Below are 27,676 nucleotides of genomic sequence, written 5' to 3'. Positions count from 1 at the left end.
ATGAACCTTCTGGTAGTAATAAAATAACTCAGTGCTTTAGTAGTAACAGGTTTCTCTCTGTTAAAGAAAAAATTATGCTATGGCATTTTAGGCTAGGACATCCTAGTTTCTTCTATCTCAAATATATATTCCCAGATTTGTTTAAAGGAGTTAATTGTTCTCAATTTCATTGTGAAAACTGCATCTTTGCAAAACATCATCGATCCACATATTTGCCAAAACCTTACAAGTCCTCCAAACCATTTTACTTAATTCATAGCGATGTTTGGGGTCCTTCTAAAGTTCTAACTCATAGTAGTAGACAGTGGTTTGTAACTTTTATTAATGATCATACTCGCTTGTCTTGGGTCTATTTATTGACAAACAAATCTGATGTGAAAGATATTTTCAAATATTTTTACAATATGATTGAAACCCAATTTCAGACTAAAATTAGTATCTTGCATTCCGACAATGGAACTGAATATTTCAATGAACATTTGAGTGAGTTTTTGAAAAATAAAGGTATTTCTCATCACTCCACTTGTCGAGATACTCCTCAACAAAATGGTATCGTTGAACGAAAAAATAGGCATTTACTGGAGGTTTCTCGGGCCATAATGTTTTCTACGAATGTCCCTAAGTACTTATGGGGGGAAGCTGTTCTTATGGCTACCTACCTAATAAATCGAATGCCTACTAAAGTTTTGAAGTTTAAAACTCCTCTTGATGCTTTGAAAGAATATTTTCCAACAACTCGTTTGAACTCTGATTTACCTCTCAAAGTTTTTGGGTGAACCACTTATGTGCATATTCCTGGTCCTTTTCGGTCAAAATTAGATCATAGAGCTATTAAATGCATTTTCTTGGGCTATGATTCTACGAAAAAATGGTATAAATGTTTTGATCCTCAAACAAAAAAACTACATGTGAGTATGGATGTATCATTTTTGGAAAATCAACCGTTTTTTACCCAAAATTATCTTCAGGGGGAGAAACTAAATTTAGAGGAGGATAATTTTTGGGATATACCTGTTCCTCTTCCTAATGTTTTAAGTCTCAACTTTACTAGTCCTAGTCCGGTCTTTACGAGTCCTTCAATGCCAAGTGTAGAAAATTCTGATTCAGGGGGAGAATTACTATGAAACGATCAAATTGGTCCAAATCCTGAGTTTAAGTTTTATACTAGAAGAAGAAGACTCAATCAAACGAATGAGGACCAGATAGCTGACTCATCACAGACCCAATCTGAAACTCCGAGGGATAATTCTGAAACTCCAGGTAATCAATCTTCCATTCTTGTCACTCCAAATATTGAAAATGTCACACCTGTTGTTTATGATCTTGATGTTCCTATAGCCTTAAGAAAAGGAACTCGAACTTGCACCAAATATCCCATTGCAAACTATATCTCCTATGAAAAACTATCAAGTAGTCATAAAGTCTTTACGTCTAGGATAACTAACTTGTTTATTCCAAGAAACATACAAGAAGCTCTAAATGATCCAGATTGGAAGCTAGCTGTTATGGAGGAGATGAATGCTCTAAGACATAATTGTACATGGGAGATTGTAGATTTACCAAGAAATAAGAAAACTGTGGGGTGTAAATGGTTTTTTACAATCAAGTGTAATGCTGATGGTAGTGTTGAAAGGCATGAAGCTAGACTAGTTGCTAAGGGATTTACTTAAACCTATGAGATTGATTATCAGGAAACTTTTGCTCCTGTTGCTAAAATCAACTCCATTAGGATACTTTTATCTCTAGCTGCAAATTTAGATTGGTCTCTTCATCAACTCAATGTAAAAAATGCTTTTCTGAATGGAGATCTTGAAGAAGAAGTATTTATAAGTTTACCACCAGGTTTTGAAGCTAATCTTGGAAAGGATAAAGTATGTCGGTTAAAGAAATCTCTGTATGGACTCAAACAATCTCCGAGAGCATGGTTTGAACGATTTGGTAAAGTAGTCATGAGCTATTGATTCCTTCAGAGTCAAGCTGATCATACCATCTTTTACAAACGTTCTGAAAGCAATAAAACTGCAATTTTGATTGTCTATGTAGATGACATTGTACTTACAGGTGATGATGAAGTAGAACTGGCTACTTTAAAGAAAAGACTCGCAAGCGAATTTCAAATCAAGGACCTAGGAACGTTGAAGTACTTCCTAGGAATGGAGTTTGCAAGATCTAAGAAATGTATCTTTGTTAAGCAAAGAAAATATATTCTTGATTTACTTAAAGAAACAGGTTTGCTTGGATGCAAGGTAGCTGAGACCCCTATTGAACCTAATTTGAAACTGGAAGCTGCAAGAGAAGAAGTAAAGGATAAGGAACGACATCAAAGTCTTGTGGGAAGACTCATCTACTTGTCTCACACACGTCCAGATATTACCTTTGCAGTAAGCATGGTAAGTCAATTTATGCACTCACCAGGATCAGTTCACTTTGAAGCTACCTATAGAATTCCAAGATATCTGAAAGGAACTCCAGGAAAAGGTATATTGTTCAAAAAATACAACCATTTGCAGGTTGAAGTTTATACTGATGCTGATTGGGCAGGAAGTATGACAGATAGAAGATCTACTTCTGGTTATTGTTCATTTGTTGGAGGTAACTTAGTAACTTGGCAAAGTAAGAAACAAAATGTAGTGGCTAGAAGCAGTGCTGAAGCAGAATTTAGGGCCCTGGCTCATGGTATTTGTGAAGGGATGTGGATAAAAAGGTTACTTGAAGAATTGAGAGTATTTCAGAAAGCACTCATAAAAGTTTATTGCGACAACAAGGCTGCCATCTCCATAGCCCACAATCCAGTTCAACATGATAGGACTAAGCATATTGAAATTGACAAACATTTCATAAAAAAAAAAAGTTGATACCGGCGTGATATGTATCCCTTACCTCCCAACAATGGAGCAGACTGTCGATGTGTTGACAAAAGGACTACCGAAAGTACAATTTGACAAGATGGTTGACAAGCTGGCAATGGAAGATATCTTTCAACCAGCTTGAGGGGGAGTGTTGGTTTATTATTTGTAAATATTAGCTGTAAATTAGTTGTCAATATTAATTATTATTTTATCTTTATTTCCAATTATGTTTGAGCCTATCTTCTATATAAGAAGGCCATGTATTTCTTATGATTAAAATATTGGAATACAAATAATTTGATTCCATCAAAACTAAGTAAAAGTAATAATAGATTGAATTGTTATGACTCCTACGGTCCATTCCATACGCAAAGAAACCTTTATATATTTTAAGAATGGGGCAAATTAATAATATTATTCTAATCATTACACGAGGTATAAGGACTTTAAGCCTCAGTACGTCTTCAAAGAGGCGTAAGCCTCTTTTATGAGAAGCATAAGCCTCTTATGGTTCGAAGAGGCATAAGCCTCTTATGGTTCAGAGCTTTTCTTTGGAGAGTTTGGTTGGAAAGGAACTCACGCTCCTTTGAAGATAAAGCTAAGTCTTGGGATTCTTTTTGTAATAGTGTGTAGGTTTTAGCTTCTTGATGGTGCATTAGAAATACGAAATTCTAACCATAGCCTCTCTTTGATTTTACAAAATTGGAGAGCTTTTTTGTGATTAGTTTACTTTTTGGAAGGTGTCTACCTTGGCCCCTGTCCGTAGGCTGTATTGTTCTTTTCTTCCTTCTGATGAAGTGTTTCTTATCCAAAAAAAAAGAAGGCGTAAGCCTCAAAAGCCTTCTAAAACATTTTTATTGGATGATCAATCTTGTTTGTTTATATGTTTTCAAACTTAAATTTGTGCATTGCTTTCTTAGGCTTGATTTTCGTAGGTATGAGTGAGTTTTGGGAGATTTTCTGTCCTTTTTTTTTCTAAATTAGCAGGTGGAATGTAACACCAGAAGTTGAATAGAAGGTAAACATTGTAACACATATCCTGTAAAAATTGATTAACCTTGCCAAGTTCAGATATTAAAAAAATGTTGAAATTATCACTAAAACCCCTTGTCTTTTATGTCACTGATTAAAAAATATCCGAAACTTCAAGGTGCATGAGGTACTCACACTGAGTGAAGGATGAATATTTGAACTGTCCCTTGACAAGAATCTAAAACAGCAATATTCTACCAGACTGCGAGCATCATTGTAAACAGATTCAGGCGCAAGGGCTTTAAATATCCTCTGCATTTTCTGCCCGGTCAAGCCATTCATCCTGCATGTATTGCTATTGATGAGTCAAATAAATTATTTTTATACCTCTTCGCAAATAAATGAAAGCAAATCAAGACAAGACATGAAATGAAAAATAAACAAATATGGAACAAGAAATCAAAATCTCTGAAGGCAATAAAAACCACTCAAACTCCACCTTTTTATTGCTAATTAGAACAAGTAGATAAGTTAAAATGACGGCAAATGGAATGGTCTTCCTTTCTTCACAGTGGAAATATTATATGATGATGCAACCTACCATCTAATCAAATAATCTCCAAAAATACTCAACATGAATTTTTCATTGTTATTCAATAATCTTGCACAAAAGAGACCAACCCTTTGTAGAGGATGCTAGCCCAAAACTAAACCAACCAACAAGCCAACTTCTAAAACCAGTTAACAACAAAAAATTAACAAACTCAAATCAAAATTACAAGATTATAGCATTTCATCCCCTCTTAAAAATAAGGGTAAAATACACTCTTAGTCCCTAATTTTGAGGATAAGTTTCTATTTAGTTCTTAAGTTTCAAAAATTAACCATTTAGTCCCCACCTTTAGAAAATGGTTCTAAAAGATCCCTGGAATCAAACTATTGATAGTGTCACTCATACTATTGATAGTGTCACTCATGGAATGTTAACATAGGAGATTGAGGGACTGAGTGGCATGTGTTGATGTATCAATTTTAAATGATGCAAGAGGGTGGAATGACAGCTCATGTTACAGCAAAATCAACGGCCTGTATTCTTCGAGGTAGTTGATTTGTGAATCAGTGATTACTGTACAGCAAGAGTGCAAGACTAAATTGTTTCCTTCTAGAAGCTTATTATTCCTTTTTTCTGATTTCTATAAATTATGCCCACGGATCTCTAGTTCTGATTTCTTTCTTTTTCTGTAAACTCTATGGGCAATAACTAGCCATATATGTCGAAGAAAATGTATGAATGAACAATGGGGTCCTTTTATTTGCAGTCTTCAAAACTTGAATGAGAGTTTAGTTTCCTGATTTTCTAGAAATTTTAGAGACATGTTTTCTCTTTGATCCGGTAGGAAATACTTGGGTCTGTGTATGTACTTCAGAGAAACCCATGCCATGCCATAACAAGGTTTCCATCTCGTACAAGTATGCAATGCATGAAACAAAATTTATTTGTATTACAGAGTCTTTACATGTTACTGGCCATTATTGTAATTAAATGTACACATTGTTGCATAATGATTTCCAGAGGTCCAATTTGTAGTTGGATTCTTACACAATCTTCCTAGTAACTCCAACACTTAAAATAAATTACTTCATTCACTTTTGAAAATAAGTGATTACCAACATCAACAGAACTTGATGATTCAACAATATTAAGAGATGCCCGTGCCATGCCATAACAAGGTTCCATCTCGGACAAGTATGTGTGAAACAAAATTTATTTGTATTACTAAGTCTTTACATGTTACTGGCCTCATTATTCCAATTCAATGTACACATTGTTGCATAATAATTTCCAAAGGTCAAATTTCATCCTTTCCATTTTATACAATGTTAAAGATAACGTGACAACTATATACTATAATCGTATCTTAAGTTTTCCTCCTTAACCTCTCATGCAAATCTGCTGAACAACCATACGCTATAATGTAAAGATATTCTTAAATAAGAGGGCAAATCAAAATGAAAAATAAGTCATTTAAGTAACAATATCTTTAGGTCCAATGATCAAATTTTGTAAAAATTTGACCTGCTAAATTGCTCAATGGATACAACAGCAGTAGAAGAGAGAAGGCCATTTGGTGTGCTGATATTAACAGTATGTTCCGCCATTACTATATTCTCTATTTCGATAGAATCAAAGGCACCTGCAGGAATGTGATCTTTGTTCTTACTGGTTTTTCCCAGGGGAGACGTGACTTCGTTTAAGAAGTTCTGCGTCTTTAGCAGCCATTTGTTTAGGTTTTGTTGCACTGCATCTGTAAGGACATGAGAATAGAGCATAGAGAGAAGAGGAGTTAGGAGCGAGGAGGAAGGATGGGGAAAAGAAAGCAATACTAGGACAAAAGCCAATATCTAGTGTTAGAAAGGATTAACAACTAACCGGGAAAAGAAAGCAATACTAGGACAAAAGCCAATATCTAGTGTTAGAAAGGATTAACAACTAACCAAGATAAGAACAAGAAACCTCAATTATCAAAAACCGAGATTGAGATGAAATCACCCTATACACCAGTGGTAATATGGATTTAAGAGGAGAAACACCCGACCAACAGTCATGCCAAACGAGAATGCACCAGCCATCTCCAAGCTTGAAATTAGAATCAATTGCCTTCCATAGCTCGAAACTGACCTTATCCCATTCTAAAAGATTAATGTATATGAAGAGAATACTCATACTATCGGTCCTCTTTGTCTCATTTCCTCAAAACTGTTCAACCCATTAAATAGACCATAGAGGATCTTGAAATGATTTCTAAAAATTGAACTATGGAGTATGGACATCATCTTTAAATGTCATAACCTATTGCTGGAGAGAGATAAATAACTAGCTTTTTTTATAAGAGATAAAGACCTATCGTGTAGTTATTGGTTGTTGGAAGTTAGTTACCGGTTGGGTTATTTTCGTCAAGTCTTCACCTTTACTCAATGAAGATGGTTTCCTTTTATCAAAGGAAACCCTTTCAACAATCAGGAACTCTTATTGTCCAAAGAAGGTCAGCATGGTTATTTGGATTATTTTTCAGGGGAACTTGAATACCTCTGATATTCTTCAAAGGAATTCAGCTCTTCAGTCCTCTTTTTGCATTTTGTGCTCTTCTTCCAGCGAAACCCAAGCTCAATTATTTTTTCAATGTCCTTCTGCATTGAGCTGCTGGTAGCGTTGTTCTCCTTCTTCAATGTCCATTGGGTTTTAACAGGACACCACAGAAACAACTTGCTGCATTTATTATATGATCCTGTTCTGTCCCAGAAGGCTCATCGGCTCATCTCATCTGGGTTAATGCGATCAAGCCTATTTTATCATGATTATGTTATGAGAGGAATCAAAAAGACCTTCCACGATAAAAGCAAGGATTTGGTGAAATGCTTTGATCTAGAAAAATTCAAAGCTTCTCAGTGGTGTTCCATTTCATCTCCATTTAAGGATTATTCGTCCGGCTCTATTTGTGATTCTTGGAATGCCTTTATTTTCTCCTCTTAATATTGTTCCTTGTATTTTTTTTATTTTCTTTTGTTTCCTTTTCACTTCCAAGGGACTAAGAGAGTTTTTACCTCTGAGCTCAGTTACTTATTTTCATTCCTCAATGAAATTTTTTTTTATAAGAAACACCGATGGTATATATAAACCAAAGCCCAAAAAGAGCGAAAACAGCCTAAAGGCGGAGGGTAGAGAAAACCCTCCCCAAAGAACTATACAATCATTGCTTTCCAATCTTGCATGATCAAAAAAAGGCTATGGTTACAAAAAAATTCTTCTTCTGTATGGAGGCCCACCAAGAAGCCATGTTTTAATATTCACAAAAAAAAGAATCTAACAGAGCAACTTTTTCCTCAAAAATTTTGTTGTTTCTTTCCCTCCAAATAAGCCAGAGCCGCCGTTGCTGCATAATTCCATAGAACATAAGCTTTACCTTTAAGAGCATTACCCCCAAACCCTTCAATTATAAACTCATCAATAAACCGAGGAAGACATAAAGAAAAATCCAGAAGGGAGGCCACATAGTGCCAAGCTTGGGTAGCATAAGGACAATGCATGAAAAGGTGATCTGCATCTTCTGTATTCTGCCAACATAAACCACAAGCTGTAGGGGACAAGGTCCAGTGGGGAGCTTCTTCTGAATTTTCTCCACCGTGTTTGTCCCCCGGTAGAAGAGAGTCCATAGGAAAACTTCATCAATGAAAATTTTGTATCTTGTCCAAAAGAAAAATTAGTTACCGGTTGGGCAAGTAATTGTTAGTTCACAATGGGGGACGGTTTTATTATCTAACTTGTGTATTTGAGTTATTTAGGACTTTACCCTTCGAACTAGTTGTATTAGTTGTATAAGTACTTTTTTATCCGTTGTAATTTGAGGCATTACCATTGGAAATAAGGATTCACATTTTGTTAAAACGAAATTAGATTTAAAAAATGGAAAAGAAACTATCATTAGTTGGACTAGGAGCAAGGTATAACCTAGATGTCTTGGAAGTCTTAGTTCAAAATACGATGATGACCTACTGACATTCATTTTTTTATAACCGAAGTATTTAAGAGTCCACCCCTTGCATTATGTGCATTGCCCAGCCTCACTAATCCCCAGGAGGCTTCGACGGACCAGATTTAGAACTATTAAGCTTTCCACCTAGGGAGGACTTTCTAACTTCCTTCCATCTGCTGAAGTAACTAATCAAGCATTAAACGTATGATTTTCCCATATACATTGGGTAATAAAAGACAAACTTCTTTTTTTTTCTTTTCTTTTTCATAAGGAAACATTATTTTTCATTGATAAAATGAAGAGGTAAAAAACTCCTATTGGGAAACATGAAAACAGCCAAAAAAGAAAACCAAAAAAAGAAGATACATAATTTTTCCACATCCCAAAAATAACAAATAAACAACTCAGACTCTCAGTCCAAAAGAAAGCGAGCTCAACATAAAAACCCAACCTTATCCAAACTAAAATAACCAACAGAAGAGCAGAGAATAAAGCCCTTAGGAAAACCTAGCTATCATAACCAACACCAACGAACTTCTAGAATGAAGCTGATCTTTCCAAGTTCAGGATTAACCATGAAAGCACAAACATCTACAGAACTCATCCAGCTTAAACATAATCATAAACCACCCCTGAAAAATGGATCATTAACAATAATAGAAAAACCACAAAGAGATCACCCCAACAACAAGTACAGAACCCACAAACCCATTAAGACTGTCATTGGACTACACAAAAGGCGGTCAGCCCCTTCTTTTTTTTTTTTTGATAATCGAGAGTCAGAGCATTGCTCCCCTATACCGAGGGGACCCGCGCCCGCCCAAGGCTCAGATCCGGGAGACATGAAAGGTTCTTGGTATTAAGCTCACCAGAAGGTTCAAACTTAAGACCTCTAATCCAGTATGACCAAGAGATCCAAGCTCTTGCCAACTAGGTTGTCCCTTGGGAGCCGCAGTCGGCCTCTTCTAAAATGCCATCTACCTCACCTTCAACTGTCCTTCACAAAGCTTCAGCTACTATTACCTCAACCAATTCTGACATTCCTGATATTACTTCTTCGTCCATTTTGGGAGGCAAGGCCTCTCTTTTTTACTTCAATGCAAGCTTCAAAGCAACAAATCAAATTTATAGCCCTTGAAATACATTGGATAACACCCCCACAGTTTTCTCCTAAGGCTTCAAATCTCCTTCTTATATAATATCAAAGGCATTCTTCTCGTAATAACGTCAAGTATTTCCATGTCTTTTAGCATTCCATCTAAAACATTCTTGTTTTAATGCATGAAATATCTTTTTCTAGCTTCATATATGGAAAATATCATGAAATGTTCTTGTGTTCAATCACAGCGACGAGTACCTGGCGTCTGGATAAACAACAGTTTTCCTATATATGAAGCTAAATAAATAACTAATTTAACTGCAAATTTCAAACAGCTGTTAACAGTAAATATAGAAACAGAGGAGCATAATAAACTGAAACCCATAGAATTATGATTCCTTAGAGTGAAAGATGAGAAACTCACTCGCATCTATGTCCTTAAGATGCCATTTATCTCCCATGGAGAGTCCCACGAGCTTAAACCGAAACTTCGGCTCAGGAATGTTTCTAGTGGAACACCCAAATTTGCGTTTATCTCCATGGTGAGAAATTGGAGGCTCCAATCCTGCAGGAGATGCTTTCAAGAAGGTGGATGGGAGTTTACAGAGCATTTCTGTTCTAATTGAAGAACTCTTCCAATTCGACGTCCATGTGTGATGGTCGAAGTAGAAGAAATTTTGAAAAGCAAGCTACAGAAGGGTGACTCTTTTCGCTGTCGTGTGTCGAGAGAGAGAGGAAAATTGGGAAAATGACTCGGATAACCCCTTTAACTTTCGATTTTGCTCGTTTTAAATAACCTGATTATTTTAATTAATGTAAAAATAATGGAATTTACATTTATGCTCCTCAAAATCAAAAAAGAACCGTTGCACTCATTTCCATCTCCCCTCTTCCTCTTCCTCTTCCGTTTTTCTTCTTCCAATTTCGTCTTCACCTGAATTTCGTCTTCCTCATCTCTCAAACGAAGCTTTGAGGTAAAAAGCTCCTTAATTTTATACTGTAAGTTAGGCCTTCGAAATTTCTGTGGATTATTTACTCTGAATGTTGGCTAGTTTTTGTTTATTTCTTCATTTTTTGGCGATGTCATATGGTTTTGCTAGTTTATTTGGTTTGATTGATGTAAAATCGATTTTTCAAAGTTAGGTATTTGAAATTCCAAAGTGGGTTTTCAGAATGGCAGGTATTCTCCAGGCGATTTCGTGCGAGGTGGGTTAGCGCTTCAATTTTTGGAGTCTGAACCAGTTCTCGGTGGATTTCAGGCGAAGTGGGTTTGGGATTTCAACGTTTTGGAGTGGTTTTTGAGAATCTGAACAATTCTCGGTGGGTTTCGGACGAAGTAGGTTAGGGTTTTCAACGTTTTGGAGTGGTTTTTTAGAATGTGAACAGTTCTCAATGGATTTTGGGCGAAGTAGGTTAGGGATTTGAAAAAGAGATTAGTACATGGTCTATTTAGAAATCATAATTATGTAAAATGATGGAAAAGTATAGAATTTACACTTTTGTGATAAAACTCTAATTAGATGGTACCCATAACACAAATTACTAGTATATCCTTAGGATCCATCTCAATAATAAATAATTACTAAAATTTAGAATTGGTAAATTGAGAGGTCAAATCTATTAAAATGTGCTAATGATACTTTCCAAAATTAAAAAATCTCAAAACCCCAAAAACTCATCCATTTTCGAGACACACCCCTTTCTTCTTCCTCGATTTTCTTTTCTTCCTCCGGCCCTCCGTTCCTTTTCTCTGACCATCTGTTCTTCTTCTTCGACCGTCCGTTCCTCTTCTCTGACCGTCTGCCTTCCTCTCCGGTCGGCTCTGCTTTTCTTTGTCGCAAGAGCATTTCATCTCTAGCCGCCTTCGAAAAGAGATTTCCGTTGGTTCTTATTCTTCGGGCGTTTCTGCTTGTCTTCGTCTCCGGCCGACGTTTGTCTGCCTTCATTTTCGGCTGCCTCCATTTTTCTCAATCGCCAGAGCAGTTCATCTCCAAATTGAAAGGTTTGCATTCCAACGTATGTTTTAAAATTCTGATTTTGTGTGAAATATTGTATATGTGAGGATATATAGTATAGTGTTTTGATTAGGATATATCTTATAAATCAACTTGTATATATGCAGATATGCGGGTATACAGATATATACTATAGTGATTTTGAATGTATATATGCGGATATATAAGTGAATATATCTTATAACTCAACTTGTATATACGTGGATATGTGGACATATACTATAGTGATTTTGAATGTATATATGCAGATATATAAGTGGATATATACTGTGATTTTGAATATATTTTTTTGAATATGCGGATATATGTTTATTAAGACTCCAAAAGATGTTTTTGTGATTTTGAATTGTCTTTGAAGATTGAGCACCAATGTGGGATTAAGGGAAAATCAATCTTTTTGAAATAGAAATTAAGGTTTTGAAGTAGTGAATTAAGAGATTTGTGTTGAAAATTAGTATGGGGCCCACGATAATCAAAGGATTATGATAATAATTTATGGAATTAAATCTTTTATATTTAAAAAAACAAATAATTATAATAAATGTAAATGCAATAAATAAGGGTAAAATCGGAATTAAAATAAAATCTGCAGAAATCTAGAAGTGTAAAATTAGAAAATTTAGACATTTGTGGAAATAAGTTTATAAAACAGCCCTCCGAAGACATTATCTCTCTGAAAAATTTTCAACGTCTATCGGGCAAGGTGGGTTTGGGTTGAAGTGTTTTTATCATCTGTAAAAATTATCGAGGTATTTCAGGCATGGTGGGTTTGGAATCCTATTTTTTAGAGTGTTACTAGCGTCTGTGAGAATTCTCGAGGCATTTCGGGTGAGATGTGTTAGATATTAGCATGGGTAAATATTATCGGGGCATTTCAGGCAAAGCGGGTTAGATATTAGATGTCAAAAAATTCTCGTAGGCATTTGAGCGAAGTGAATCGAAATTTTTGGAGTGATTTTAGGTTCTGGAATAATTCTCGGTGCCCGATCTCGTCCGAAATGCCCCGAGAATTCTACTTAATATCATATTAGTAGAATATTAAAACGTTATACTTTCTTTTTATTTATCATACACGTCAAAACAATACATTTTAATTTTAATGATTTAGAGTCAATTGGGTTCCAGAATTTGAAATCATTTCTAGAATTTAAAATTCTAAATTTGAAATCATTTTCTACCGATTACACAGACATCAACTCATATTTAGAACCTTCGATTTGGACGTTCCAATGGATTAAAAAAAAATGAAATCCCAAATGATTTCAAATTCAGTTTTTTATTTGATGACTCTCTGTTCAAATTGGTTAGATTTATGAGAATTTTAGTTTTAAATGTAATAAATCCCTATTTTACCTTATTTTTAGGAGAAAAATTTATATTTAATTTTGCTTATTAGTTTACCTCTCTCTTCTACGTAGAACATTAGTTTTAAATTTTGCTTTTATCTTGTGTATTTTTATTTATTTTAATAACTATAATCTAAATCTCTTCGGGCATACTTTTTTTGCATCATCATCCAAGTAAAGTAAATTTCAGATTGGTTTTCTCTTTTGTTTTGGTGTATTTAATTGCCTTTTTATGTAATTATCGTTTGTATATTGTTTATGGTTTTTGGGTAGATTTTTCTTTTCTTTTTTAGTACGTTTTTTCTTCTTTCCTCCTTTTGCTTTTGTTTTTTAGTACTGCATATCGTAAAATAACTATGATAAAAAAAAACACTTTGCTGCTAAATTGAGGTAAAAAAGATTTTCATATGTGTTTTTGATAAGTTTATTTCCTTTTTGTTTTTAGTTTTAGTGTTCATTAAATTTTTTCAGGAGATAAACAACAATTTAGGTTTCTTTCTATGCATTTCTTGAGGAAGTATAATTTTTCTTATTAGAAGAATGGAAAGATTTTCATTCATCACTATTCACTTCCCAGTGAATGGCCTAACAAGAAATCAGTGTTTTTTGGCTGAGTACCCTTTCCACATGCCCACTTTGAAATATGTTGTCTTCCCTAAAACTTGTGTTTTCTAACTATTTGCTGACATCACCTCCAATGCCAAATTACTCCACTGCCCCTCCACTAAGAACCCATTCTACAAAATGTTCAAATATTTTTTCCCTCGCGTTTTTCATTTGAAAATTTGTTATTCATATTCTCTCTCTTCCATCGTCTTCTCTCTCTATTTCTCATATCCCCTCATTTTGTCTGTGTACCATCGTCTTCTCCTTACTGGGTTTCTAGACGTATGTTTAATTCGCCGTCCCTTTTTGCTTTTCACGGTAATACTCTTGTTTAGTTTATTTTTAATAATCTTTTTTGGATTTCTCATGTGTTATATATCAATAAATTTTGTTATGGGTCTGGTTTCAGATTAAGTTCTTCATTTCTGTTTAATACTTCCACTCACTTGTATCTTGAGCAGTTTATCGCGAAGGACGACGACAAGGTCTTAGGGTTCGACGCGAGCAGACACTTACTCAGAGAGGAAGCTTTACGGAGAGTAGACAGTAAGCGAGTGCAAGACCGGGAGCAAGAATGAGAGCGATGGCAACAAAAGCGAGTGAGAGAGGTAGAGCGAGAGCGTGAGCGTGAGCATGAACATGAGTGAGAGCGTGAGCGAGATCTAGAGTTAGTGGTAAAATACAGTACATATACACTAATCCTCATTTCTTTGTTTCGTTCTTTATTGTTTTTAGCCTTATTATAAGTTAGAAAAGAGAAGTAATTAAAGCAGATTCAACTGGAGTCACACACAGGACTCCGATTGAGTTAATGAAAGAGTTAGAGCGTGAGCGAGATCTAGAGCGAGAAAGAGAGCAAAAGTGTGGCCATGAGCATGAGGTGTACTTTTTTACATTTATCCTATATTTTAGTGGGAAAATGCAGTACATATACACTAATTCCCATTTCTTTGTTTTGTTCTTTATTGTTTTTAGCCTTATTATAAAAGTTAGAAAAGAGAAGTAATGAAAGCAGATTCAACTGGAGTCAACACAGAACTCTGATTGAGTTAATGAAAGAGTTAGGACGGAACATGTAACGTGATGGCTATGCAAACAATATGAAATATACTGCGGAAATAGTAGACAAAATACATAAAGAAATAGATATAACAATATTGTCGTTGGAAGAAAAAGAAAGAAACATATATAGCTATGGCGACAGTTCCTCTAAAGCGCGCAAACGAGCCTCCAATACTGCTACTATATCTTGGAGTTGTTTGTTCTCTTTCTCCAACCTGTCTGCCCGTGCACATACTTTGCTCGCCATTCTTTCGAGTGTCTGAAATGTATGTTCTAGGTCGATGTACATATTCATTGTATTTCAATGGCTTCTCTTCTCTTCCTACAATTCAACCCACGTTTGATTTCGGTGTGGGCTTCTCCCTTCCAGAGACGCTATGGGTACTCTCACTCCATTGTGGGTATCCTCAAACATTTTCTATATGTATTTCCGGAAAATAGTAGAAAATGAAGAAAGATATATATTACAAATGAAAACATTGGAATGCACACGTATGTGATATATATAAGACGAAGCGTCACGTAATATATGTTGAAGTTGTTTGGTGAGGATTAATTTGGTGTAATTGCGTGGGACGTCTTCAAAGTGCTTTTATTTGATTCTAAGCTGGATTAATTGTGGGGGACATGCATGGGGAAGAGGGCGAAGGCGAGAGCGAGAGTGATAGCGACAATGAGGGAGAGCGAGAGCCAAGGCATGACTGTCATTGTTGTTATTTCTTTCGATTGTTTAAAGAACTATTTGATTCATTATATTTCTACAACCATGTTTGAATGTTCAGTAGATGCAATAATGATTTTTAGGTTTGAAATCCATTAGTCAACATATGTGAAAGACTCAAATTAAATTGTACTTTACTGCATTAGAAAAATACATATAAAGTTAATGAAACCTACGGTGATAGTGGCTCAAATGCCCTCAAATGCCCTCAAACATGACTCCAATACTGCAACTCTATCCTGTAGTTCTCGCTTCTCCTCCTCGTACTAGTCTGCTCATTTCCTCATTTCCTCTATAAAATGTTCCAAATACTTAATCAATCATCTCTCATTCTTAAGTGAGACTACGGTGAGTATAACAGCTGCCTGTTCTTGCGATATCATTTCCTCTCATCTTCCAACTCAGCCCTCGTTGTATCTTCATATGAGCTTTCGCCTTGTGATTCTGAGATTCTATTTGCATTAGTAACCTCGTAAAACATTGATTGTGTAACACGTAGAAGAATCCAATGAGTGGAAAATAGAAGAGAGTTGATAGGCGTGTACATAATATAGGGGTGGAAAAGACATGAAAATTAGATTCATTGGTTGTTGTAAGGTGAACATTAACTGTTACATTTATGGGATGCATGAGGAAGGCAAACATAGAGCCTAGAAGCATTCATGGGGAAGGTAAACAGACATATAGAACGAGTGAATCGAGAGAAGAGAGATGAGCAAGAGCGAGAACAAGAACGTGAACGTGAGCAAGGGAAAGCGAGCAAGAGCCAGAGCGTGATTGAGGGAGAGCGAGAACATGAAGTGCTATTTTTTTTTCAAACATCACATTAACATTATTAGTAAGTTGAAATATTACATAAGGAAAAGAAGAAACTAACGGGGCAGCAAACTCTCTATCCACCCAATAATTTCAAACGCAACTCCAAATCCGCGACTTTCGCAGCAAGTTGTCTGTTTTCAATATCGCGTTGTTGTACAAGGGCGCGCTCATCGTAAACCCATTATTCCATCAAGGAAACGGTTTCCTGTCCCCCATTAGTAAAAATCTTGTGTCTCAAAGTTCTTATCTGATGGCATGAAGTTCTCTATGCGATCTTCCAATTTCCTCCTTCGCCGCTCCTAATTTATGCACTGTGGGGTCGTCGTGACCATTTTCTCCCATGGAGAAGACAGTATCGCTAGTGGGCTTGTTACCTCTCGAGGAGACACTGTCTCTTGGGAGGACATTTTGTTTGATTTGAGTACTTTGTTCAAACGTAGTATTATATATAGATAGGTAGGTGGCCTCAAATGACCATTAAATGCAATTGTAAATATATTAAATTGATAGGTAGAACGATGTTTCGTGTCCCGTTTGCACCGTTCCATGCGTTAAGAAGCTAAATATACAAGACTTTATTTAAGATATGTTATTGCGAGGGACAAATCGAGACCGACACCGAGATCGAGACTTAGAACGAGAACGAGAACGAGAAGGTGAATGAGAAGAAGAACGAGTTATTCAAAATAACTTTATTACAACAAAGTCTGTGTACTATTTCCTAAAAAAAAAGACAAAACCTATGTAGTATATTAATTCATTTAGAGCGATCCAACACGAACACACGTGACTGCAACTCTGCTACTTTCTCTTTGAGACGTAGTTTAACGTGGAGCTCTTCGTTGAGTAGTCTTTCCAGTAAATCTCTCGTCCTCTCCATCTCCTTTAATCTGTACTTTGTGTTGTTGATATCGTACTGCGTTACACGAAGCTCTCCCTTCATCAGCCTTTCGTCACACGTCCTGGTTGTTATTGGGTTGGAACAGGTTTTTCTGTTGTGACCCATCTTCCCACACCGGCTGCACTTGTTTACACAAAGTCGCTCGCAAGCATATGAGATTCTTTTGGTATGTCGACGACCTACACGTGGAACGTAACCCAGTGGATGGATGGTCCTAGGCTCGAAATCATCTGGTTTCTTCCATTTAGACATGTGGTCGACGGGCATTCTTGGCTCAGCATACGAGATAATAAGGGAATCCACGCTGTAGTGAGCTTCAATTAAGGTGTGGGTATTAATATTCTTCGTCCTTGCTGCAGCCATAGCGTGTGAGCATGGGATATGTAGGGAGTCGAATCCTTTGCATGTGCATGTGCGCACATTCAGATCTACAACACCCTTCAACTGACCATCTTCAAAGTTGAACCTGAACCAGTCGATTGAAGCCTGCAGCCGACGGACGTTGTTCCTGTGTAGGAGGAATAACAACGTTCGATGTTGAAGACCTTCCCGGTTCTTGTTTGACCTTTGCAGACTTGAATATCTTCTTTTGCTGCTCCACGACATCCGCCTTACCCGATAGGGTCCATGGCTTTGTTTCCTTCCGCTTTTGACCCCCCTGCGTGCTGCATCGACTCATGGAGGATTTTGGAAAATGAATAATCATATATCAGAAAACGTTAAGACTATTAAGTGCTACACTTCCTAGCCTAACAGACTTAGACATCTCGTATCTCGACATTGGTGTCTCCCCCGATGCCTGTACTACCTTTCTCTATCTTTTGTACGACCATATTCGCCTGTCGTGCCGTCGTGCGGGTTTCTTGCATAACAAACGCAACGTACTACAAATTTGCTACAAAATTTACTACACACTGAGATGACTAAAAAGAGATGATCGTATGACATACATTAACACGTGTGCTATCAGTTGTTAGAGTTGACTTTTTACTACAGAAACATGTGTCGGTAGTCCTGTTTGACCACGTTTTTGCCCCTTTCCCATTATTATTTGTCAAAAAGGACCACTTATTCTTAAAGTAGAACATGCATAGATTATTTCTGCATAAAGGTCAAACATGATACTTTAGGAAAAATTTGAGATAAATGTAGTCAAAGTTGGAAGAAAATAACAGCATTCTGTTTTTGCAGAATTGCGTCCGGCGCATTTTTGGAGGACAAAATGTCAAAACGCACGTTTTGATTAATGAAGGACAAGGAGGACATTTCTCATATTTTCAAAACCGTGAGTCCAAGTCCAAGTGAGGTGGTTAGGTGAATCTCAACCCATTTCCACCTAAAATGGAGAGGAGTTTCAACCAACCTATAGTGCTATAAAAGGAGCCCTCCATCAGCAAATCATCCCTTCCAATCTTCATTTCATCTTCTTTTACATGCTCTCTAGTTGTAAAACACATTTTAAGAGTTTATGTTTATGTTCTAGTTGTTAATTTTTTTTGTTTTTCACGCTTTTACCTTTTATATTGCTTTTAATTCAAGTTCTTACTTCTGTTCTTTGTTCATTCTGTTCTTTTACAGTTCTTTAGCGAGTTTCAACTCCCCTCATGCTCGAGAGAGAAAAGGGTAAAGCAATAAGTCATTGTACGACTTATTTATTCATTTAAATTCAATGAAAAATACTTTCTTTATGTTTTCGTGCATTTACTTTTCTTTAATTATGTTCTAAATTAGTTATCACCCTCTTTGTGTAATGTCTTAGTCAAAATGATTTGATTTTCATCATGCTCGGGAATTGTCAAGAATTGCACCTGACACTTTTTTGGGTTGGTTTCTAAAAACTTCTCTTTACGTCTTTTTTCCATTTGGCCAGTGGGAACTTGATTTATACACCAAAGCCCAACCTTGGGAAAGGTGAGTTAGGTAAAATAATAAGAAACCAATATGGGATGTGACTTAGGAATAAGCGCATAAAACATGGTCATAGGAATAGGCCCCTGACTCATAATGTAAATGAGTTGGTAGATATTCTCTAGGATTGCAATCACACATAAACATATGATTGTAGGTTACCCTAGCCTCTGCAGCAACCAAAAGCGGTAGTGAAAGAGTAGAACTCAAATCCCAAGAAAAGTCAGGAATTGCGCCTAGTGCATTTTCCCAACATAGTGTGTTTTCCATGTTTTGCATCAAGAATAAGGTAGAAAGCAAAGAGGTTGAGTTTTATTAAATTGCTTGCTATTTAAAACCCCAAACAACAACATTTTCACCATTATTTCCTTCATAAACCACAATCGCATATTTGAACCATTTCACTGCATCACTTGATTTTGAAAGCAACAAGTCCCTGATGATTCGACCTTGGATTACTTCCGAGTATTACTTGTGACCGTGTGCGCTTGCACGAGTCTCTAATCTTTTTAAAGGTAGAGAAAGTCCCAACATCAGTCTTCGACGAAGTAGGTGGTTTCTATATCATGATACGTATGGTTGATCGACTGTTGGTAGGTCGGTCGTGCATGACCTATGTGCAATATGTGCTTGATGCGGTCTGAGGGACACTAGACACTTCCTTCAGCTTGGTGGTCTCCGTGGGAATGAGTGGACATGGCTGGTCAGTTACTATGGCCTCCGATGCAATGATGTTTGGCAGTTGATCTAATGTGGTGGGAACGAGGGAAGTAATGCAGGACACTTTGTCCGGTGATGCCCAATCGACGGTAATTGGAGAACAATGTTGCTCACCCGTCGACTGGATAGTGACAGTCGTGGAGGGGTCCTCTGTTAAGGTGGGTGAAGGGTCAGAAGAAGGGGAAAGGGCCTTACCTAGGCCGGTCAACACCGCCCTAAAATGATGTATAGCATGATGGCCAGTATGGTCGACGGACGGGGCGACATATTGATGCACCCTGCTGCGGCATTATCGGGAAGAACGACATCTACTATGTCCTTGTCGACCACGCATCCTGGATTGTCAACGTCCCGAATAGGTTCGTCGACCTTTGGCATGTCGACATCGCCTTGAACGATGTCCTCATGACATGATTGAGATCTTGTTTCAGCATCATAAGGCGGATGCACGGATGCACCTCCATCCAGGTATGCACCCTACGACATAAAATGAATGATTACATACAATTGGAGGTAGGAATATGCATTACAGTTTCGAGAGGGAAACCCACTAGACTATACTTCATTTGGAACTTGCTATTGTTTGTCGCCTCAACTTGTAGTGTGTAACCTTGTCTTTCATCGCACTCTAAAGAGCCATTTAGTGTCCTATTCCATATTGTTGTCCCCCAATCCATGTGGTTGAAGTGGTCAAGGTCCTCAACATCCCCAAATTCGGTGTAGTACACCAACGTGACCTTCACAGCGTCCTTGTCGTTGTCGAAGACAATCCTCTTGTATATTTTTTCAAACTCATCAAGAGTTAGGTCAACCTTGTCATTGAAGTATTGACGTCGGAGCCTTTTCTTCAAGACCTTCTTCTGGACGACTTTACCAAATGGCTGCCACAATCCAATCATTAGCAAAAATTCAGCCTTCGAGAATGTAACAACAATACCCCCAATGTTGAAGCTCATTGAATCTATCAGGCCGTCAGCAACTTCTCTAACCAGAAAGTACTCGACCAAGGCACTACAGAGCATCATGTCCAAGTCCACAAATCACCCAAATATCGTTCCTTTCCTAATCATATCCAACTGTTCAGGAGTAAGCTTTTGCTTGATATACTTGTTTACATTGCTGAGGTAAGACAAGCTAGTAACCTGGGCTGGAAATCTATCATCCTCAATAATCTTAAATACGCGATCCATCTTAGTCCTGAAACCAAAACAAATATGGAACCAGCCTTTTCGGTGTCAAAAACGAACAACAGATGATAGTAGAGTAAGTTGAAGGAAGAAGGAAAAAAAAGGGCAGACGGAAGACATTAATTCTGGACTATCGCATTCTGTAAATTCTCTCGCTCTCGCTCATGGTCACGTTCATGCTCTTGCTCACGCTCACTTTCACTTTCACTTTCGCATTTGCTTCTGTCGAACACGAACGAGCACCCAGACCATCGTGCAGCAGTGAAGTCTATATAATCTGAACTAACACACGTATATGCATCCAAAAATCATGATGACGGTACGGTCTGAAGTAGAAGTAATCAATTTTCGCAAGCCCTAACTACATTACATTAAGGAAACCTGAAAACCGAAAACAAACACACATAAACATCGAATATACATGTTTGGGAAGAATCCATTACAAACATCCAACAAATCACCAAACACAGACAAAAAACAAGTTCAGAACATAATAAATAATCATAAAATTGAAAATCAATCGATAAAACACACCTAACGTTAACAGTGTCGCTGGAGACTGTGTTGATGGAATGGTAGCAGTAGAAGAACGTCTGGAGAAGCAAGAAAACACGAAATGAAATCGGATTCCTGGCTGGAGATATACGAGAGTGACAGATTAATGTCCAACAAAAACTTCGATTGAATATGTTAATCGAAGGACAAGCACGAGAGACATTTGAGAGTTCGAGCGTGAGGGAGAGACAGAGGAAAAAACGAGGGAAACAATTTGCAACTATTCATATTAAGCAAGTTAGTGGAGGGGCATGGGAGTAATTTAGCAATGGGGCGATATCGGCCAATGGTTAGAAAACATAAGTTTTAGGAGTGGGGAATATTTCAAAGTGGTCATGTGAAAAAGACTACTCAGCCCAAAAACCCAAGAAATCATTAGAATCTTAATTAAAAAAAAGTCATTCTCCAATACAAGACATTCACCAGGTAAAAATATAAAGCAATTCCATCATTTTACTTCTCATGATTCATTGTCTGTTTTGGTTTCTTTTTTAGTGCTTTAGTGGGATGTTTGAGCTTTAAATGAGGGTTGATATGTTTTTTAACATATATAATAAATATATATGAAAATAAAAAGGAAGTTTGTTAGGTTTTTTTTAATATAATAAACATGTTTATCTCTATTTTAGTTTAATTTAAAATGTTACCATCATAATTGTATTTATTATTTAATATTTCAGTTGATAAAACATGAGTACAAATAATATCATGAAAAATTGGGTGCAAAATAGACGAATTGTAGTTGGTGCAATTGTATTGGTTATATTGTTGCATGGTTAGAAATTTAACAAAACATAAATTACATTACAAGATCTCCATCTTAGTTTGGACTAGAAAGAGAAAAAGTAAGGTATTTATTGATGAGATTTATTTCCAATGAGTAACGAAGTAGAGATATCTTACGAATGAGCCCATTAGCATTTAGAAGATTAGTTGACATACTTAAAAGGGTACACGATACATTAAAGATAACCAATATAGTTCTATGGAAGAACAAGTAGCCAAGTTTTTGGATATTTTAGCCCATAATGTGAGAAACGTAACAATTGGCTTTTTCTTTCGTCGATCAAGTGCAGTCAGACATTTTCATGAATTCTTAAAGACAATTATACCCTTAGAAGAAGAATATCTATTTCAACCAAACGAGACTTCAATTCCTTTCGAAATTCAAAATAGCATAAGATTTTTTCCATATTTTAAGGTATATACTCTGTACTAAATGACAAATTTTCTTTTAAAACATAACTCATATTAACCATTAAATATTTATTATATAGGATTGTGTTGGAGTCATTGATGGAACACATTTGTGTGTAAAGTTATCAAAAGAAAATGTATGAAGATTCAGGAGAAGAAAAGATTTTCCCACACAAAACATTTTAGCAACATGCACATTTAATTTAAGGTTCACTTATGTGTTACCTGGATGGGAAGGATCTGCTTCAGATTCTCGAATCCAAGAATATGCATCATCAAGAGAAGATCGTATAAGAATTCCTTTAGGTATATATAAATATATATCTATATAATGTTTCTAGAGGCATTTAACATAATAAACCATAAATCATTATTCTAAAAATTATCTTATGATTGTTGTTTATAGGAAAATGTTATCTTGTTGATGCGGGATTTATGTTGCGATTTGGGTTTATTATACATTATCATGAGACAAGATACCATGTAAAAGATTATTGAACATGCATTCCCCAACCTCAAAAATAGTTATTTAATCACATACATGCATTTTTAAGAAATTCAATTGAAAGTGCATTTAGAATATTAAAGAAAGGTTTCCAATCATAGTTAGCGGGAGCCACGTTATAGTTTTGAGACACAAACCGATATATTTTTATAGCGCGTTGCATTATACATAACTTTCTTATGAATCTTAATCGAGATGAGAAATTATGATATGAACTAGCAAGCGTACCATCAAACTTCATTGAAGATACAAACTTGATGATTGTGTTAATTTCGTTTATTTTAATTTTAGTCCGGGGCTTAGCCAATTAGGCCTTAGTTTATTTATTTTGGGTCAAGTATTGGCCTTAATACTTATTTAATTATTTTTAGTTAGTTATTTTATTTATTTATTTATTTTTAACAAAATAAATTAGGATTTTAGTATTTGATGCCACCTAGGTTATTTTATCGGTAAGTCATATATAAGCTTATCATTTAGGTTGTAAGGGACAGTTCAGTTTTAATGGAAATTTGAGTCTTTAGCCTTTTCTTTAAGCCAGCCAAGAGCGCTTGAATTTTGCAATCCTTGATCTAGGTTGCAAACTTAGAACATTCAAGATGGATTTGGTGTATCTGTGTCTTTGATTTTTATATTATTGTTTCCTTTTTCTGGTTGAGTCTAGCACAAATAGGATTTAATTATTTATTGGTTTTGTAATTTTTTTGGGAGGAAAAAAAAGGAAGATATTGTGATCTGCAGCGTGGAAATCAAAGAAGGAAAATAAAAAACCAATGCGATGACAGTGGTTTGAGTTGAAAAGAAAAAAAAAACAGAACAGAGGGAGAAGTTGGAAGGGTTTTTATCTGCAATTTTCTAGGGTTCCATATCATTTGGTATCATAGCTTAGGCTCTAGATTGCTATATCTGTGTCTTTGATTTTTATGCTATTGTTATTTTTTTTATTGAGTCTAGTAGTATCTTAGGGATTTTTGAATTGGTTCTTGTTCTGTAATTTCTTGATCTCACCTGATTATTTGATTTGGAGTAAAAAAAAAGAAGGAAAAAAATCGAGTATGATGACATTGGTTTGAGTCGAAAAGGAAAACAAAAAAACTCAAGTTTGCAGGTCGATTTTAAACCGAAAAAAAAGAGAGGAAAAATTGAGGACGTGTGGCGGTAGAAATTGAAACAAAAATGGTGGGAATTGTATGCTGACAGAAACTGAAGACATTAAATATTTGCGTGAATTGAAGACTTTAATTTGAAGGTAGGTGATTTTTCTTGGAAGTATTGAGGTGGTGAATTCCATCATTTGGAGGCACATGTTTCCAGCCTAAACAATTTTCAAGATCACCAAAACCATCAAGAATTTTGGGTTCTAGGCTTGTAAAGATTATCTCGTCAAAAAGTAGAAAGTTCGTAAAATTTGAGAGAGTTTTGTTTAATTGCATCTTTATTTTCATTGTCTCCTTATTTAATGAATTTTTGTTCGTTGTTTCCTTTCTTTGTTCATCTGGCATAATTCTCTGAATTTTGAATCTTCGATTCTTAATTCTATAGAATCTTTTTTTTTATTGTTTCTTATTCTAGTTTGTTGGATCTTGAATATTAGGTTCTTGATTCTTAGCTTTCTGTTCTGTGGGTTCTATTTGTTTCTTACTTGAGTTTGACACTTTACAATCTGTTTGGGGAAGAGAATACCCTGGACACGTGGAGGACCCCTATTGGTGCTCCAAGATGACTCATGAGTCCTGCCCAGCTCGGACCGCCGAGATCACCACCACTAGCGTTGACAGATGCTAAGTATGAGGGCCGAGGTGAACCTGGCCGAGGTCCGACCTACCGAGAAGCTCGGTGGGGGCTGCTGTGAGCTACTGTCAGCGGCGTGATTATCGGGTATAACCGTCGGTCCCGAGATTACCGGGTGTAACCGTCGCGAGATTAGCGGGACTACCACCCATAAGTAGAGGACTTCACTCCACGATCAGGTACGATGATTTCTGACCTCAAACTAAACTGGGAATCCGACTTATACTGACTTGATCGTCGGAGTGCTCACCTTTTTGTGCAGGTCTGCCCAAGTATTCAGATCAGTCCGGAGGCCGAGTTCGAGCTGCAATCTGAAATACACTGTTGTGCATATCCTTGCATAAACATTTGGCGCCGTCTGTGGGAACGACAATCTAAGTCATCCCAATCCTTTTAAACCAATACGCGAGCGAAAATGGTTCAACCAGCAAACTCGACCAATACGGCAGATCGAAGGACTCAAGCTGCCAGCGATGCCCACCAGAGGTAGGTCGGAGCAGCAGTGGTAGGGGGGCAAGGTCACGACGGCCTAGCAACAGAACCCCTCCGCAGGTCGGCACGAATCAACGCGCCTGTCCTACCACCTGCGCACCCAAGGACATCCAAGGCCACCCGTGGCCGAGGAGGGACCTCTAAGAAGGGCGCCCGGGGTCCAGCCCCGGCTCCACCAAGCGAGAACTTTGACACACTCCAGAGAGAAATGGAGGCAATGTGCACACAAATGCGGTCCATGGAGGAAATGTATAACGAGATGATACTAGCTGCAGCCGCAGGGTCCCGATCTGAAAATCGAATGACGCGCATTGACATACGCGAGCAAAGGGGTTTCCACCTCGACCCACTCGAGGAGGAACATCCCGAAGACAACGAGAGCGAGGGACACACTCGCCAGAGAGGAGACCTCCGTGAACACCTTAACAGAAAGAGAGGCTCATCTCTCCGAAAAGGACAGTCACCATCCCGCTCACACAGGAGCTCCAACCAGCATGCTGAATCCTCTCGCAACCCAGTAACTCCTGCAGGAGTGATTACAAGGGAGGAGTTCGACCAGCTGAGGGGCCAGCTCGACGCTCAGGTAGAGGCCTTAAAGGCCAAATGTGAGCAGAAAGAAGGTCCACTGAACGATGGCGACTTGGGAGAATCGCCCTTCACCTCAGACGTTTTGGAAGCACCGATCCCTCCGAAGTTCAAAGCTCCTACCGTGAAACCTTATGATGGGTCGAAAGACCCCAAGGATTACGTTGAGGTCTTTGAAGGCCTCATGGATTTCCAAGCGGCATCAGACGCAATCAAATGCCGCGCCTTTCAGATCGCGCTTACTGGCAGCGCCCGATTGTGGTATCGGAGACTGCCAGCCAGGTCGATCTCGACCTACTCTCAGCTGAGAAGGGAGTTCCTCGCCCAGTTCTCTTCTCTGCATTATGAAAAAAAGACAGCGACCCATCTCGCCACCATCAGACAGAAAGAGGGTGAGACGCTGCGAGAATATGTCACCAGATTCCAGGAGGAGCAGTTGAAGGTCGCACACTGCTCCGATGACTCGGCCATGTGCTATTTTCTCACCGGTCTAGCCGACGAGGCCCTCACGGTGAAACTTAGAGAGGAAGCCCCGACCACCTTCGCCGAGGTGCTTCAGAAGGCGAAGAAAGTCATCGATGGACAGGAGCTCCTTCGAACCAAAACCGGCCGACCAGAACGAAAGATCGGCCGGGGCAGAAGTGGAAAAGATATAGAAAAGGCAGATCCCAAGCCCAAGGACAAGGGATCCTTTTCCAGCGGTCGAGCTGAGTGTCGGAGGGCGGAGAACGGACCTACCAGGAGCCGACCTTACGAACGCTTCACCCCGACCACCATTCCAATTTCCGAGATCCTAACGAACATCGAGGAGTCTGGAATGGAAAAACTACTCAAACGTCCTGAGAAGCTTCAGGGAGCCCCGGAAAGGCGCAGCAAGGACAAGTATTGCCGCTTCCATCGGGAGCACGGCCATAACACGTCGGACTGCTGGGAGTTGAAGCGCCAAATTGAGAATCTAATTCAAGATGGCTACTTCAAGAAATTTGTGGGAAAGCCCAGGACCAGCTCGACAGAGAAAAAGGAAGAGCGGAAGCGTTCGAGGACGCCGCCCCGACGCACTGACCGACCTGCGATCATCAATACCATTTTCGGAAGGCCAAGCGGGGGTCAGTCCGGACATAAAAGAAAGGAGTTAGCCCGTGCAGCCAGGTGCGAGGTGTGCATCATTAGGGAGCAGAGGCCGACCTGCTCAATCACCTTCGACGGCGCAGACTTGAAGGAGGTCCACCTGCCCCACAATGATGCACTTGTGATCGCTCCCTTGATTGCTCATGTGGTGGTCAGGAGGGTGCTGGTAGACGGAGGCGCATCTGCTAACATCCTGTCCTTACCGACCTACCTCGCCCTGGGTGGACGAGATCGCAATTGAAGAAAAGCCCGACACCGCTGGTTGGGTTCTCTGGAGAATCGGTCATCCCAGAGGGTTGCATCGACTTGCCGGTCACGCTTGGGCAGGACCAAACTCGGGTCACCCAAATGGCCGAGTTCGTGGTGATTGATGGTAGATCGGCCTATAACGCCATCTTTGGGAGACCCATCATTCACTCATTTCGGGCCATTCCCTCGACACTTCATCAAGTTTTGAAGTATTCCACCCCCAATGGCGTGGGCACGGTCCGAGGAGAACAGACCACTTCAAGGGAGTGTTATGCCTCCGCACTCAAAGGCTCATCGGTCTGCGCCCTTGAAACTCTCGCCAGTAGGGATGGGACGCTCGAGTTCAAGGCCGACCTACCGAGGAGGGAGTTTGCCGCGCCCACTGAGGAGCTCGAGCTTGTTCCTCTGCTTAGTCCCGAGAAGCAAGTAAGCATAGG

At 38.2% G+C, this 27,676-nt stretch overlaps 1 protein-coding gene and 1 pseudogene across 6 annotated transcripts in view; one reads left to right on the top strand and one right to left on the bottom strand.

Moving 5' to 3' along the window:
• LOC111023786 (chromosome-partitioning protein, putative (DUF639)) overlaps positions 1 to 10,217 on the bottom strand; it is a 30,583-nt gene extending 20,366 nt beyond the window's left edge. For 2 of the 6 annotated variants that reach the window (XM_022301265.2, XM_088122512.1), the window contains exons 1-3: positions 9,877 to 10,217; positions 5,899 to 6,127; positions 4,017 to 4,164 (exon numbers count right to left, since the gene is read on the bottom strand). In XM_022301265.2, coding sequence (XP_022156957.1) covers positions 4,017 to 4,164; positions 5,899 to 6,127; positions 9,877 to 10,063 — 564 coding nt within the window. In that variant the 5' untranslated portion in view covers positions 10,064 to 10,217. Of the gene's footprint in view, positions 1 to 4,016; positions 4,177 to 5,898; positions 6,128 to 9,876 lie in introns of all 6 variants that reach the window. The other 4 variants (XM_088122513.1, XM_088122514.1, XM_022301267.2 and 1 more) reach the window with 4 other exon arrangements.
• A 12,060-nt stretch (positions 10,218 to 22,277) lies between these two features.
• Positions 22,278 to 22,987, top strand: LOC148211754 (uncharacterized; annotated as a pseudogene).
• The last annotated feature ends 4,689 nt before the right edge of the window (positions 22,988 to 27,676 follow it).

Source organism: Momordica charantia, assembly GCF_013281855.1.
Source record: "Momordica charantia cultivar OHB3-1 chromosome 4 unlocalized genomic scaffold, Mcharantia_2.0 BLBB01000004.1, whole genome shotgun sequence".
In the NCBI taxonomy this organism is placed as follows: Eukaryota; Viridiplantae; Streptophyta; class Magnoliopsida; order Cucurbitales; family Cucurbitaceae; genus Momordica; species Momordica charantia.
Note: the sequence above shows the minus strand (reverse complement) of the source record. Positions and strands in the feature narration are given on the sequence as shown.